This window comes from Stigmatopora nigra, chromosome 7 (genome assembly GCF_051989575.1).
Source record: "Stigmatopora nigra isolate UIUO_SnigA chromosome 7, RoL_Snig_1.1, whole genome shotgun sequence".
Classification (NCBI taxonomy): domain Eukaryota; kingdom Metazoa; phylum Chordata; class Actinopteri; order Syngnathiformes; family Syngnathidae; genus Stigmatopora; species Stigmatopora nigra.
The window spans coordinates 5033952-5050174 of NC_135514.1; the positions used below are offsets into that span (position 1 = coordinate 5033952).

The window sequence follows — 16223 nt, forward strand, 5'->3', positions numbered from 1 at the left end:
GTCTTGCATGAATCAGCTCAGTTCTTCCTTCTTGGAGAGGCTTTGTCTCCCAAGCAGGTGGGACCGACAAAGTCGGGACCCTCTGCTTGTGGAATTTAATTCAACAAAGCATCAGATGCCTATGATGTGGTGTCCCGGAGAATGCCCCGGACTCTCCACTTATTTTTTCCTACTCTGTTGTGCACCTACTTCCAGTTTCTGATTATTGACTAAGAATAAAGGGAAAAATAGTTGTGCCAGGTCCCTGTTATTACACTTACTCTATTTCTCTTAAGGTGTCATATGAATTTAACCAGAACACCTTTCATACTTTTGACAAATGATTCAGTACATTTGGTTTCTTGCTGTTCAAGCAACAGGGGAATTCAAATCAGTTTCTAATGGATCTTCTGTTAGGAATTAATTATGATGCTTTCTTGTAGGAGGATTGTATCTTGAGTGTTGTATGCGTTGTAATTGCATTGCACACGAAGCACGAAGGTGTATAAATATTTTGGAATTCAGATCAAACATTGCAGAGGTTAATCGATCATATTTAACCCCCTGATGTTTATTGTATCAAATTAGGCTCATTCCAGATAAAAGCAGCTAAATAGGGTCAGGGTTACCGTTAGGGTTATTAGATTTTTAGCTGCTCTTGTAAAGATGGATGGTACGGAAGATGAATGAATGAATGAATGATTTTGTCTCAACTTTGGAACATTGGAATTTCTTAAATCTTATTATCATTTCATACATCTTGGGACCAAGGGTTAAGGTTATTTTGAACACTATTGATCGTCAGGCATCATACTCTTGATTCAGTACAAAGCTAGGATATTCATTCACAAGGGGGATGCTGGAGAGTATCCCAGCAGACTAAGGGCAGCAGGCAGGAGACACCTTGCATTGGTGGTAAGCCAATCATAGGAGAAATAAAATTTCTAAAAAAAACCTCAGCAGGGCCTCGGTCTCACAACTCTGGGATCCTGGGTTCAAATCCAGGTCATGTTCCCCTGTGTGGAGTTTGCATGTTCTCCCTGAACCTTCATGGTTGTCCGCTGGGTCCTCTTGTTTCCTCCCACATTCAGAAAGCATGCATGGTAGGTGGATTGTACCCTCTAAATTGCCCTGGGTTCGAATACCCTTATTATTTATTTATCCATTTTACTTCAGATAATGTCTGCCAAAACTTTAACTGATTCCAATACTTTCCAATTTTGTAGTTTTCTAATACATTTTGTAGACTCCAAGATAGAGTTGTACTAGATTTGCAGAAATAATTTAATGATGTTTAGATATTCATATTAACGCCATGTAATGCTCTTGTGGCAGCAAACGGTGTGAAGAAAACTATGGAAGGAGCAAAGGCAAGTGAAAAGTTACTGTGGGAGTGAGTAGAGGAAATGAGAAGAGAAAACAAGAGGAGAGACATTGACGTCTGAGATGCTATCAGGTCTTGTTGCTGATATGACAGCCTCTGTCCCACTGACAAGCATCAGCCATCTCCTATAGCATGCTTGGCACATCACACTTCATTCTCTTGCAGGCTTTGTTCTAAATAACATCTGCACTCGTCAGCATAGAATTCATTTTCTTATGGGCCCTTACCCCTCTAGCAAAGTTTGAAGGGATTTTCCTGCTTTAGTTTGAAATGCCCTTGGTGATGAATTATGGCTGTAGAAAATATTTAGAAAATAGAGCTAACAAGAGATCTGCAATACAGGATACATGGGTAATGTGGTATTATAGATACAGCATTGTCCTGTCAACCCTCTGTGTGTTCAGTTCCCATTCAGTGCTGTTGCAGATGTGAAATTGTGAATATAGGTGCAGAGCTGCCAAATATTACGAGTCTACTTCAATACAAATAAAAATTACGGGGAAAAAAATCAAGCATTTGGGGTCCTAGGTTCGAATCAAGGTCAGTCCACCTGTGTGGAATTTGCATGTTATCCCTGTGTGTGGGTTTTCTTTGGGTACTATGGTTTCCTCTCACATTCCAAATACATGCAGGTTAGGCTGGTTGAGCACTCTAAATGGCCTCTAGGTATAAGTATATATATATATATATATATATATATATATATATATATATATATATATATATATATATATATATATATATATATATATATATATATATATATATATATATATATATATATATATATATATATATATATATATATATATATATATATATATATATATATATATATATATATATATATATATATATATATATATATATATATATATATATATATATATATATATATATATATATATATATATATATATATATATATATATATATATATATATATATATATATATATATATATATATATATATATATATATATATATATATATATATATATATATATATATATATATATATATATATATATATATATATATATATATATATATATATATATATATATATATATATATATATATATATATATATATATATATATATATATATATATATATATATATATATGTGTGTGTGTGTGTGTGTATATATACACATACTTATGTGTATATATATATATATATATATATATACACACATACACGTACACATGCAAAGACACACCAAGTTATATATTATTATGTATTATCCATGGTAATCCCTTTGAGGATTGTTTTTATGATTTATTGTCCTTAGGAAAAATAAATTTATTTGTGGGTTTTTGTTTTAACCAGACTTCTCAATGAGACTTTAACAGAATAACAGAATTAAAAAAAATAATATTGGGCTTTTTTTTTTCTTTTTTAACTTTTTTTGAGTCTAAAATAGAAGTAAGCTAAAGTGACAGTTTTTAAAGCTGGATCATGGTGCCAGGCCATCTCAAGCTTATGGTACTTAATGAGAATGTTGATATTCTGCACTCTATTTCTATGTCAAATGACAGGATTAGCAGTATATAAAATTAATGTATGAATGAAAGAATGATAGAGACAAATCATGTTTTACATTTGTTTGTTAGACGCTTATGAGAAGCTAATACTAGGAAAAGCTGTTAACTAATCTGTGCTCTCAAAAACATTCACTTATTTTCTGCTTAGTTTTGGACTCATCAAATTGTCTAGTTGGTATGTTGACCAAATGATCAATGAAGAAACCTGGTTTTGAGCAGTTTGACTCTTACCAAAAAGTATGTTTAATTCAGTCCTGTGTGCTGAATCTGACCCACAGTATAATAATTGGCACGTGTGATCATTTCAATATCTATTAGAGTTGAATTGCTGATATAAAAATCCATGTAAGCCCAGGGAGAACATGGAAACCCAAAATAGTGAGGACCGACCAGGGATCAAACGCACAGCTCCAGAACTGTGAGCCCGATGTGCTGTCCACCAGTTTCCCCCCACCATTTATAATAATTTCCAGTATATTGATCTGCCTTATTATATGCGGGTTATATCTACTTAGGAGCTGAATGTATCAATATTCAGTATTACTTGGCTTACTATCAGGTTATACCATCACAATGCAATTCATCCTGCACCACTGAACTGCTCAAACGGACCCCAGAATGAATAGTGCCCTGTGAAGATTGTTTACAGTCTATTTGGCTAATTGATGTATGAAACTGCATAAGAGAGAAAAGATGGTTGTCATATTTTAAAAGGGTGAACTGAGCATGAGAAGATCTTTCCTTATAGATTTTGAGTAGAGATAGATTTCTGTATCCAGACTTGAAGCCACAAGGTCTAAGCTATGGTAACTGTCCAAAGAAAAATACTTATACGTCTAAAATTTGAAGTGGTTGTACGAGTGTTGTGATATTTGTTAGAGGTTTCAGTGCGAATGACAAAAAAATGTCCACATAAATGTGTATTAAAAAAATACATATATTTAAATGAGCATTGATAGTCCACTTTTTCCAGCTATATATAAAATGTATCCAATACTATAATATATTTTGTAAATTGTGCTTGGATCAAAACTTCACATTATATTTCATCAAAATATTCACATTATACTGAAAATATAATGGTAAATTGAAGCCATTTTTATTTATGTATGAAATTGTTTTAATTTGTGTTTGCCAACATGCTTACTTTAATTAAGTTTAAGGAATTAAAATACCATTTTTATTTTAGTTCTCAACAATATGTTTTTCCATGGTATTGCATAGAAAATGAATAGACACACAATTAGTGTCCAGCTGATTGTATGTAAAAGAGCAGTTTGTTTATTAGTGGCAGTTTACACAAGGCTCCATCATGTGTTTGTTTTGACGCATCTCTGTGTTCTCATTCAGCAGGTGTAAACAGATGACTCAAACACAGGACACTGCACTCTCTCCTCTTCCAATGAACAAATATATGTTAACGCTTTAATTATATTTCATTGTTATATATAAGCGACCTAGTGGTAGAGTGATTAGCAGAGGGGTGGGTAAACTATTCCACAAAGGGCCACATTGGGTGCAGGTTTTCATTCCAACTCCTAAAGAGGCCACCTTTTCACCAACCTGCTGTCCAGCAAGTGCAATCAGTGGATTGCAGTCAGGTGCTTCTTGTTTTCTGCAGGAATCTCATTGGTTAAAGTGACTTTGCTGGATCGGTTGCTATAAAAACCTGCACCCACATCGGCCACCCCCTCCTCACAGTTTTTAGATTGAGGGTTTGGTCACCCAATGTGTTTTCTGGCCTGTGTGGGTTTTCTCTGGGTACTCTGGTTTCCTCCCACTTCCCAAAATGATGCATCATGGTCTGATTGAACACTAAATCTGCGGTCCCCAACCACCGGTCCATGGACCGGTACCAGTCTGCCAGCCACATGGTCTGTCAGAGAAATAAATATTAACATTTTCAACCGTGATTTTTAAAGATATTATTTGGCTACGAGGCCTTCAGTGTTTATCTTGAACTTTTAATAACTTTTTCTCCTTGCATGATTTTTCTGTTCACACATTGTTTGTATTCTACTTCTTATCTATTCATCAAGAAAGAGGGTTGTTTTTTATAGCAGAATTACCTTGTTGTAGTACATGTCAAGTACTTGGTGTGGTAGATAGATTATGGGTGCCACTGATTGCCATAAATAAGGGAAGATAAAGAAAGTGATGCTCATGACATCACACATGTAGCCGGGAGCCTAATGTATGGCAAGGCTTTGAAAACTTCTCACAAAGAACTGGCATAGAACGTACATGAGGACATAGTGTACCCTACTGCACGTTGAAGGGTGTGGAGTGTGGACTATTCCTTCTTCTGCCCGGGATGACTGTAGTGTATTAAAGCAATTGATCTAAAGATCTATTATCTGAATGTCTGTATGTTTAAAATATGCCATTTTATGAGCATGAGCTTTATTAACAAAACAAACAAAAAACATGTGGAGGCCCTTTTCCATCCCCATCATTATGGACAAAGCTGATGCAGTGATTTCAGGATCTTGCCCTTTGACCAAAATCAGATTGAGGGTCTCAAACTAATCCCTTAATATTATTCATCCCACTACACATTGGAACGCTTGGTTGTTAAGAAGTAAAATGAGGTCAGTCTGGTAGTTGTTAGTGGTGCAAAACACAGAAATCCTTTGAAAGACACACCAAATCTATGAAGAATTACCCAGCATGCCACAAACCACGCATTGTTAAAACAATTTACCAAGCAGGTAAATTACCATTAATTGTGCTTGAACCATTAGGATTATTGGCATGTCTTTCTGTCTGTGCCGTATGGCAGCTAACGCAAGGAAATTCTCTGATTTGTGACTTTTCTGCACTAAAGTTCAACAGGCTTTTCTGTCTTTGACAGATGTTCAAAGCTATCATGTTTTGTTTAGTTTCCCTTTTAGAGTGCAAGTCCTTAACTCATATTTTTGCCGAAGAGCAATCACATGATTTCAAGTTGGTAAAGTCACTGGATGCTTCTGCTCCAGTGTGTAACACCCTAAGGCACATGCATTACTATTTTCAAGTGAGATTTGATATAGATTGCCCTGATGCTTGTCTGCCTGTATACTAAGTAGTAATCCCTCGATTATCGCGGTTAATGTAGAGCAGCCATGGCCACGATAAAGGAAAAACCGCTAAGTAGGGTTCCTCCTATTTAAATAATTTTATTTATTCATTGTTATTTTTTACTTCAGTGCTGAGTCCCAGTCGCAAGCGGAGGACAAAGGAGTGGCTTCTGCTTGCAAATTTCAGCATGGATTTTCACATTTTTATGAACTTAAAAAAACACATATATACAATGGTACCTCGAGATACGAGCTTAATTTGTTCCCAGACTGAGCTCGTATGTCGATTTTCTTAACTCAAACGAATGTTTCCCATAGAAATGAACTAAAAACACATACATTTTTTCCAACCCTCTGAAATTGGAGGGGGATGGGGGGTAATTTGAGCACGGCAATGCACTCATAACATAAATAAATTTAAATGAACCTGGATTACGCTGCAGACACACTCAAAATCCTTACTCTACACTTAATTCCAATTTTGTTCTAAATTTTGATACCTTTATTCTCCCGGCTCTATTTCCCCCGCCTCCACCATGACTTTCATGACAACTTAGATGTTTGCTTTTTTATTCCCTTCAAAATATTCCAAAAATAATGCACACAAATGTCCTCACAATAGTATAACGCGTACCACTTACCAACGAGATGTAGTATATATAACTCTCGTATTAGCGATCGCCTCGCCATTCGCAATGACTAACGGGAAAAGAAAAACAGTGAAATAATGCAAAGCTCCGCCCAGTGCTCTCAGAGACATTACAAGAGGGAGTTCCAACCAGAGAGACATTACGAGGGATTACTGTAGAGTGAGGCACGTACGAAGACTTTTCTTTTCCTATGTTTTTTTTTTGTTTTAATAACATTCTGGCAAATTATAATCCTATCTTCTGTTGCAATTGGTGGTTTTGTCCCCTACTTCATAGGTAGTGAGGTATGACGACTGCCATTCTAGTCACTTGTTATGCCCGCTTGAGTGACATCTGAGAGGCACAGACTGTGACGTTTGCTCCTGTCACGGCTTGCCCACTAAGGCTACCTCGCACGCCACCCGCATTCACCGCCACAGCCACTTTTTGGTGGTATGCAGTGTGGTCATTCCCCTGTATCTGAATTTATGATAGGGGCTTAGGGCTCCTAAATTGTATATTAATTCACTCTTAATGTGCAATGGCAATCTAAAGGCACAATAATCGGTAAAGGAGGCTGAGACAACAACATCAGGGTATCAATTACAATTCTATTGTTAGACATTACTGTGCTCTTATTATAGTCCTAAATGGGAATAGTCTACCTGCTGCACCCAAGCAGATACAACATCCTCATGCATCCAGGTTACATGTGCTGATATGATTCAAGGGTATAGTGTAGCTATCAACATGCATTTATAATGTAATAAAATCATTATATGTATCCATTTTGGATGCTTATTTCGTGATGGAAGGGATACAAACCCAAGTTTATAAACCCCAGTTATAAGTTTGTCTCATCAGGCAACATCACTAAGCATTGTCTTTTTTCCTGCTCTGAAAATAAAGGGAGATAGCAAGATTGGGCAGAACTGGCACTTGCAAATTAATTTGATTCTGTTTCCGTATTCATCATGTTTCTTCAGGTTGGACTAGTCACCTTTCCAAAGCAAGAACAACAAACCAAAGTTTTAAACAATCTGCTATACAAGCAAATAATGGATTGGAATCATACCTTTGTGTCTATATCAGATTTTTACTTCTGTTAATTCATCCATCCATTATAAGTACATGAGGTATCAAGGAATTGTTGTAATAAGTTAGTTTTGATTGAGTTAATTTATTATCAGTTCCTTAGTCAGTGTTTTTTTTAATCTTGATTTGGAAATGAAGTTGTGTGTGTTCAATATGTTAAGTGGTTTGTGATTGGATTAGCCAGTTGAGATTCAAATAGGGAAAAAGACATGGGGCTTTTTTGAAATTCCTGGCTAATAATCTAAGGAAACAGATGGTTTTTGGTTATTTAAGGCAACAGATTAACCACTTCCATGTGGTGCATAAAACCTGCACTTGACAGTTCCTGTTCAACATTATGAATGTTTGTCCTTGGTCAGGAGGTCTGATTTATACACTGTTAAATTACCTGTTCAGATGAGTGTGCCCTATGGATTAAATTCGATCTCTGTTAAGGCCAACCATCAAGCCACGATACCGCTTGCCAGCCCCCTCAATTTAACAGCCTATCACACTTTTCCAGCTCCCTGTGCCAACTCAATAACACTGTTAGCGTAAAGATGAAAAGTAGCACTTATTTATGCATTCTACCTGTAAATTCATTCAGCAGAAATGTATTATTTATTTACATGTAGTACATATGTAGATTTCCTATACGTGGCAGACAGGAAAATGTCATACATTATCTTCCTGTTGGAGTTTTGGCATTTTTGCAATTATGGGCAATGAAATGTGTTTTCCCTACCTTTTAAGTAAGTGGTTGGATTTCCGATTAAATAACACGGATCATATTTTTTATCTCCTAGGTAAAAATTGACTAAATGTTAACATTACATTTGTGGCAAACTACTCTGACAAATATTTCAGATCTTATTAATATATATATATATATATATATATATATATATATATATATATATATATATATATATATATATATATATATATATATATATATATATATATATATATATATATATATATATATATATATATATATATATATATATATATATATATATATATATATATATATATATATATATATATATATATATATATATATATATAATGATGTTTGAGTGGTAAATGGATATAGCTTGTATCGTACATTTATCGACACAGACCATCACATTGCCCTCACCTTTTGCGCACACACTGTATTTTTCAGACTACTAATTGAAGCATGTGTATAGATGGCAGCAACCAAAGAATACAGAATGATACCAGACATGGCTGCGATAATAAAAAAAACGTGAAGTAGGATCACCCCCATTATTACTACCATACTTCATCTTTTCGCACCTGTACAAAAATATAAGTGTGAATGTTGACATTTTTAAGAATGTTTATATCTAGGTCCTGGGGTTGCCGACTCCTGAGTTAGGCAATGGAAATGCTGGCCAAACACGTCAATACCAATGAAGCCAATGTGCATGGATTCCCCTGACGTACATGCATGTGGATGGCACTGATGGCCATGCACATGGATGCCAGTGACGCCCATGTACGTTTATGCCATTGACGCCAATGTACGTTTATGCCATTGACGCCAATGTACATTTATGCCATTGATGCGTAGTATGTATATTTGTGCCAATGATGCACATGCAAGCCACCTTGTGGTGTAGAGGTTCACACTCCTGACTACCGTGCGGGCAGGCTTGAGCTCGATTCCCAATGGTTGTGGTATGATTTTGAATGCAGATGGCTGTTAGACTCTCTGTGTGCCCTATAGCTGATTGGCGACTAGTCCAGGGTATAGTCTTCCTTTTGCCTGAAGTCAGCTGGGTTAGTCTCCAGCCACCCCTGTATCCCTTTCGAGGATGTGTGGTATGGAAGATGAATGAAAGGATGAATGATGCACATGCATCCCCTTATTTAACAGTGGGAAAACAATTCTGGGTCTAGCTTGATTTTACTTGCACTGCCAATCAGAAGTTTTTGCATTTGCTGAGGTACATGTGACATGTTGCCAACCTTGTCTCAGCAGTGTGAAAAACAGATGATTCACAGCTCTTCAAGCTGCCACATCAATGTTTCTGTGAAGCAGCTGCCTTATAGGTGAGAGGCAGAGATATATTTACCACTAAAGAGCAACGCATGTAAGAAAGCTCTTTTTAGCCTTTTCCACTGGTCAATTTTGTTTGCCAACAAAATGTACAATTCAAAGTGAACCCACTTTTTGTTTTTTAAACATTGTTGATATTATTCTTAATCTCTTGAACAGAGGTGAAACAACCTTATCTTTAATCTCCTGAAACCATATTTACTTTAGTTATAGATGTGTGTTGACTATATGACTCAAAATGTGGGAGTCGTCATTTGCTGCTAGAGAGCACTATACAGAGAGCATTATATAGAGGCTAAGTATGAATGACCAAAAGTTTGGATACATCTTCTCAAAGGAGTTTATTTTTTATTCACATTGTAGATTCACACTCATTTGAGATGTGAGTCTACAGAACCGAGGAATGCTTTAGAAGACATTTTCACACTTTTTGATCAGTTCACATGCTGGCTGGGAGAAGGCTCTATCAGATTAATATGGGGCTTGTAATGCAACCACAAGTATGATGGGATCCATAAAGTAGAATATTGTAGGTCACTGGGAGAACACACTGCACGGGTAGATATGGATTGGCTCATTCAGGAACTGAGCAGCAGAAATTATGTGTAAATAGGACTTTATCTTCTCTTATATGCATTCACTTTTACAATACTATTTTTATTATGTCAGCTGGATGCCTACTTGTAATTCACATATTCAACTGAAATACTTATGGTCATACAGTGGTACTTGTGTTTTATTCACCCACATTTTTGATACCACTTTAAAAATATTGTTACCAGGGTTTCCAAACTATTCCTGAAAGGGCCGCAGTGGGTGCAGGTTTTCGTTCCAACTTATAAGAGGAAACCTTTCCACTAATCGGTATCATAATCGGTGCAATTAGTGGATTGCAGTCAGGTGCTTCTTTTTTCAGCAGAAACCTCATTGCTTAAACTTTTTGTGTTGGATCAGTTGGAATAAAAACCTGCACCCACAGTTGCCATCGAGGACCGGTTTGCAGACCATTTGTATGTTTGAAGGGTTCTTTTCTTGCTGGATCTTATTTGTTTTCCTTGACTCAGTGGTATCTTGGTTAAAATAGGCCACCTTTCTTTGATGTTTTAATAAATTAATCAAATAAGACTATCTGATTTAATGCTTGTCGTTTTTGTCAAAACAACTCTCCCCCTGTAACTGGCATTATATCACCAGATCACCTTCTTCTGATCTCCATTTATAATATTAAATATGTATTATTACAAATTGGCTACCATTCACAATATGTTACTTTCACGTTTTGCTTGGGATTGTGGTGGGTGTGTACGTTTGTGCATATTTCCCCCTCCTCTTGTAGCCAACTGTTTTGAGTTTATTTGATTAGTCCTTGTGTGTAGGTTTGGTAACGTCTGGTGTGGGAATATTGCTACCATTACATTGTGTGTCCCGTCCAGTAAGTCCTCTTTGTTGTCCCTTTTGTCGGTATTTGTGTTCCTGGTTTATTTTGTCACTTTTGCATTCACCATTTTCGTCATTAAAAGCCCAATTTTTGCAACAGCAATTTTTGCTGCCCCCCACACCCTTGCACCCTGGGTTCAACTTCAACATTTACAAACATGTCAGTTGTAGCAGTCTTTTAAAACATGTTTGAGATTTTTTTTAAACTCATGCTTGTGTTTTCACATCCATTTGTGTTTTTTATACACTATTTGATTTATGTTTTAGGATCAAAGAAGGACCAAAGCCTCAGTCGGCACAGTAAGTAAACTGCATTACCCAGAGTGCTGTAGGCTTTGAAACTTCTTCCTGTCATTTGGTGTTATGTGCTTCATGTGGCTCTGCCCTCTTTGTCTGAGAGGTAAACAATGTCAGTAAATTCATGGAACGCTGCTGCAATAATAAGAGAATGTGACCAAATGTGATAAACAGAAGACTTCCATGATATTATTGACAATACCTTTTCTTTGTCCACTTTCTTAAAATCTAATCATAGGCCTACAGACTTCCCTTCGTTTGTGGCTGTGTTTCGCACCTTACATGTTGTCTGCACTTTGACTGGCTTGTGTAGCCTGAAAATCTGATCACTAGTTCTTTCCAGATTCTTGTTCTGTGGTGGATTCACTTTAACCAAGTTTTGCTGGACAGACCTTATCCCTAATAGTGTCTCCTTTCCTCAGATGAGCATTTAACGCTGCTCTCATTTCACTGGCTGTAGAGCTTTCTTGATTCAGCTTTCCTTTTGTTTCTGGATTCCTGTTCCTCCATTTCTAATTTTAAGACACAATAGTTGTGTCACTGCCATGTCTTTGGCTTCCTTGCTCTGCTTTAGTTGTAGTGAGTGTCCCTCAGTATTGTCCACTTCCTTGAAATCACACATCCGCTTCTCAAAGTACATCCCAAAGTATATTGTTTTCTCACGTGATGACTTGCTGCGCTGTACCTGTCACGCTTATTTGCTTATTTGAACAGGTGGTTTCCCTTTAGTGGGATCACTGAGCTGGTAAATAATGTTCTTCAGCCACAGCAAAAGTCACAAAATGACAAGGAGCCCGAGCCAGACGTGTAAGTAATAGATGAGATACAGTTTGATATTCTCTAGCAGGCACACCCACTTCTTAGCAGTACAGTGCGTGTAGACGCACATGTATATTTGCACATTTTTTAAAGTGCTAGTGACATTTAAAATGATTTGTAATTCAACATAACAATATATATAACAATACATCATTTTTTTTAATTAAAATTGTCCTGTTCAAGGTCAAAAGGAGATTCAGACTGTCCCAGTTGGCCTCAGTTGGAAAGTTGCCAAATAGTGGTTAAACAATGGTTGCTAACAAATTGCAGGTAGGACTGCAAAGGGTCAAAAAGTCTCTAGAAAGTCGCAGTTATAGTACATTTTCTTCATTGTTAAAACAGGGTACTATGGAACTACTCCAAATTGGAAACTTTGCTTGGGATAATATATTGATTGTAGGTAACACGGAGGAAATATATCACAATCAAAGTATTCAAAATGAAGTAAAATAAGTACTATGGATTGAAAAACTTTTAAATTGGTACATCCATGAGTCAAAGAATTGTCCCAAATACTTACCTGTATGCCCTGTTTAGAGCCAAACCACTATACTTCAGATTCCGGCTGTATTCCTATAAATTATCTTTAATTCCCATGGAAATCTTGCAACTTTGAAAAGTTCAAGAAATCAACAGTGCATACTACCATTCATGCACACATAAGTGTGTCTAGATGAAATGCAGTTGCAGTTCTTCACCTACAATAATACTGAATGTGAATCATGCTTGCCAATTTCATGATGATCAATCATTGCATGTTATTTCTAGTGGAATGTGTGATAGGGGTACAATTTGTAGGTGAATTGCCTTGTGTGTGCTTTGTGTAGAATAGTTGTAGTCACGGGCATTGTGGTGTGTTGATACAAGGCTGGGCACACCTTTCCGGATCAAAACAAGATTATCAACATATGAATGAAATAGCAGATGCAGTTATAGGATAACAAAGGTGTTTGTTATTTAATTCTCTGATCCTGTTTGACAGCGGCCATTTAACTTGCATTACCATTTTCGTCACCTTGTTATCAGACCTTCTGTCGGCAAATGAGATTTAGTGAGATCTGTTGAACAAGGCGACACACTAATCTCTGCTGGGTTATCACACAAAGGCTGTGGCACTTCTAATCCCACAGTGCAACGAGGGGCACGCTGCTGGCAAACCCACATGTTTGGATGTCACATGCACACAAACAAAAGAGTGCACACACATGCGCACACCGGTTACTAGTCAGGTAGTGTGGATTGTCGCTATACTTAGGCTCCAAAGCATTGGCTGAGGGTAAAGGAAACACGTCCACTCAAACACAGACCTGTATGTGGTAAAAGGATAGCACTACTCAATAATTCACAAGCTCTAATGAATGTTGCAGTGGATATGTGGGGCGAAACCAATTCTAATCGCCATATTATGAAGTCAGCCCAGTGTTTAGTTTCTAAGGAGACGCTCAATTGACATGTGTCATACAAAATGCATGTGAAGAGCCATATGTTCTTAGAAGCCTCTCAGGACATGTCAAGAGTTCATCATTTACTGGAAAAGATCACGCGCTGAGTATCAGTATGAGGCCATCTAAAGTACAAAGGTGGTAATGCAAAAAGGTAGATGTGATATAAGTTCCCTCGCTACTTTGCGCTTCAGCTATCGCGGACTCAGAGCTTCGCAGATTTTTTTCAGGAAAAAAATATATTAAAAAAAATGTAAAGATATTAAGTTAAAATTATAAATTACATCATCTTACAAGAGGTGGAAACAAAATATTCAATAAGAATTAGTAATTGCATCAAAAAAATGGTCAATAACATGGTGAGAGTTCAGGAATCGCATTGATGACGTCATGGCGGTTTACAGGCGCATCTTCACCGCCCAAAAAAACAATGTTCACAACTCCCAATAAGGATGTTTCTTATGTTCAAAAAAACTGCAGAAGATCCTCCATACGGACTACTATGATGTTTTTGCTTGGTGGTGCTTTTGTGCACTTGTTACACGTTTCTTTAAGCGTTTTTGAAGGGGCACCCCTGAAAAAAAGCCACATCTTTTGTGGGTGGCAGAAACAGTAGCTTTGCTATCATTTACATATTGTGTTAAACCTGTTAGATGCTTTTTTAGAAAAATGTTTTGAAACTTTATAACTGTGATGAAGGATTTAAGCTGTACATCTAACAAAAATCCCAATAATTCAGCTTCATATTGGTTTAATTGCCAACAGTATAATATTTATGTGAATTTAGTTGTTGAATAATTTCCCAATGGATTTTATTTTATTTTATACACATATCTCCAGAAAAAGGAAGAAAAAAAAACTGAAAGACTCCAACACAACTCTTTTAGATGAACCATAGTGTTTCAGCCCTCATTACACTTTTTAACTATGTATCCTACTATCTGCCAACAGGAAGTTGCACCAGCAGTTTGAATCATACAAGGACCAGGTAAAGAAGATGGGAGATGAGACAAAGCCGGCTCAGGAACAGAAGAGCGAAGCCCCAACCTGCGGGATATGCCACAAAACCAAGTTTGCTGACGGCTGTGGCCACCTCTGTTCATATTGCCAAACGAAATTCTGTGCTCGGTGCGGAGGACGAGTCTCTCTGCGGTCAAATAAGGTAATGCTGCTTTGCATGCTTGGAACTTTCCATTTATATGGACACACATACATACATACATACAGATGTCCTGCCCTCAGGCAAATTCCTCTCTGCGCTACACAGTGAAATCATAATCTGGGAATTGAGCCAATGGTGTCTCTCACGCTGAATCATGTTTTCATCCTTTACAAGAGACTGTCTGCAATACTTTTGTTTTGATTATGTTTGAAGTTAGCTTAATGTGTTAGATTTCTACATTTATTTCCATAATTCTAATTGGTTTTTAGCTACAGTTGTTGCACCTTACTTCACCACTGGAGGGAACTATTTTTCTTTTTTAATCCTGTACCTGGGTAGCATTTGAAATTGAAATTGAGTACCATTTGTTTGATAAATGTAAAAATACTGATTTAGAATAATAATGATAAGAGCCTACATTAAAACAACAACTACTACTTAGTTACAGGAACAAGAGTTAATATGCTTATTTAATTTCAACCCCTACTCTTTTTCTAAGCACTTAACCACCGACCCTTTAAAATTCTGACCCCCCCAAAAAAAGGAACATTAAAACAGCAAACACTTAACCCAATTATTTTATATGTGAAGGGTTTATATTTGGAACACAAGCTTACATGTTTCACCTTGCCACACTGTACAGTAGTAGTGGCATCTAACAATCTTTCTTACTCCCCATTCCCTTTTCCTTTTTCTATCTATCTGCTGCATTCCTGCATTCATGGGATTGCAACAGGAGGACAAAGTGGTTAGCAACATCATTTTCTGTATTTGCTGGGATTGTGTCTGAAGCGTTGTTGTTCCATTGCTGTGATGTATTCATGCACATACAGCAGCCAGAAAGCAATACTACAAACTAACGACATTAATACTGAACAATAGTGTCTGTGAGTTTATCGTCTAATGCTAAGATAAATGTGAGAGCCCAAACAATATATGGTTCATGTTATTTTATTGGAATGTATCTCAACAATTATTATGGAGACTAAAAGCTACGGTTGCAATAAAACGGAGGTCAAACATCAAATGAACCTCTCATCTGGTTGTATGAATTTCAACAATAGATGTGAGAATTGAAGTGTCCTTTAGTCCGGTCTCTTCCCGGGTCAGCTGGGATGAGCGACAGATACAATAACGTAATGAGAATAAACTATACACAAAAAAATGTCGATGAATACTAGTTATCCCATTTCCCTTTGACCCATTGTTTGAATTTTGAGCTCATGAAGAGGTGTCATTCCTCGAAGCTGGAAGTAAAAAAAAATGTATTTGAGAAGATATAATACCATGTGATATTTGTTGACCTGACTCCATGTGTG

General features: G+C 36.6%; 1 protein-coding gene across 27 annotated transcripts in view; it reads left to right on the plus strand.

Moving 5' to 3' along the window:
* The window catches only part of rims2a (regulating synaptic membrane exocytosis 2a), a 99044-nt gene that overhangs the window by 4230 nt on the left and 78591 nt on the right, over window positions 1-16223 (plus strand). For 19 of the 27 annotated variants that reach the window (XM_077721421.1, XM_077721422.1, XM_077721424.1 and 16 more), the window contains exons 3-5: window positions 11452-11484; window positions 12196-12288; window positions 14694-14904. In XM_077721421.1, the coding sequence (XP_077577547.1) occupies window positions 11452-11484; window positions 12196-12288; window positions 14694-14904 (337 nt within the window). The remainder of the gene's footprint in view (window positions 1-11451; window positions 11485-12195; window positions 12289-14693; window positions 14905-16223) is intronic. The other 8 variants (XM_077721441.1, XM_077721429.1, XM_077721431.1 and 5 more) reach the window with 1 other exon arrangement.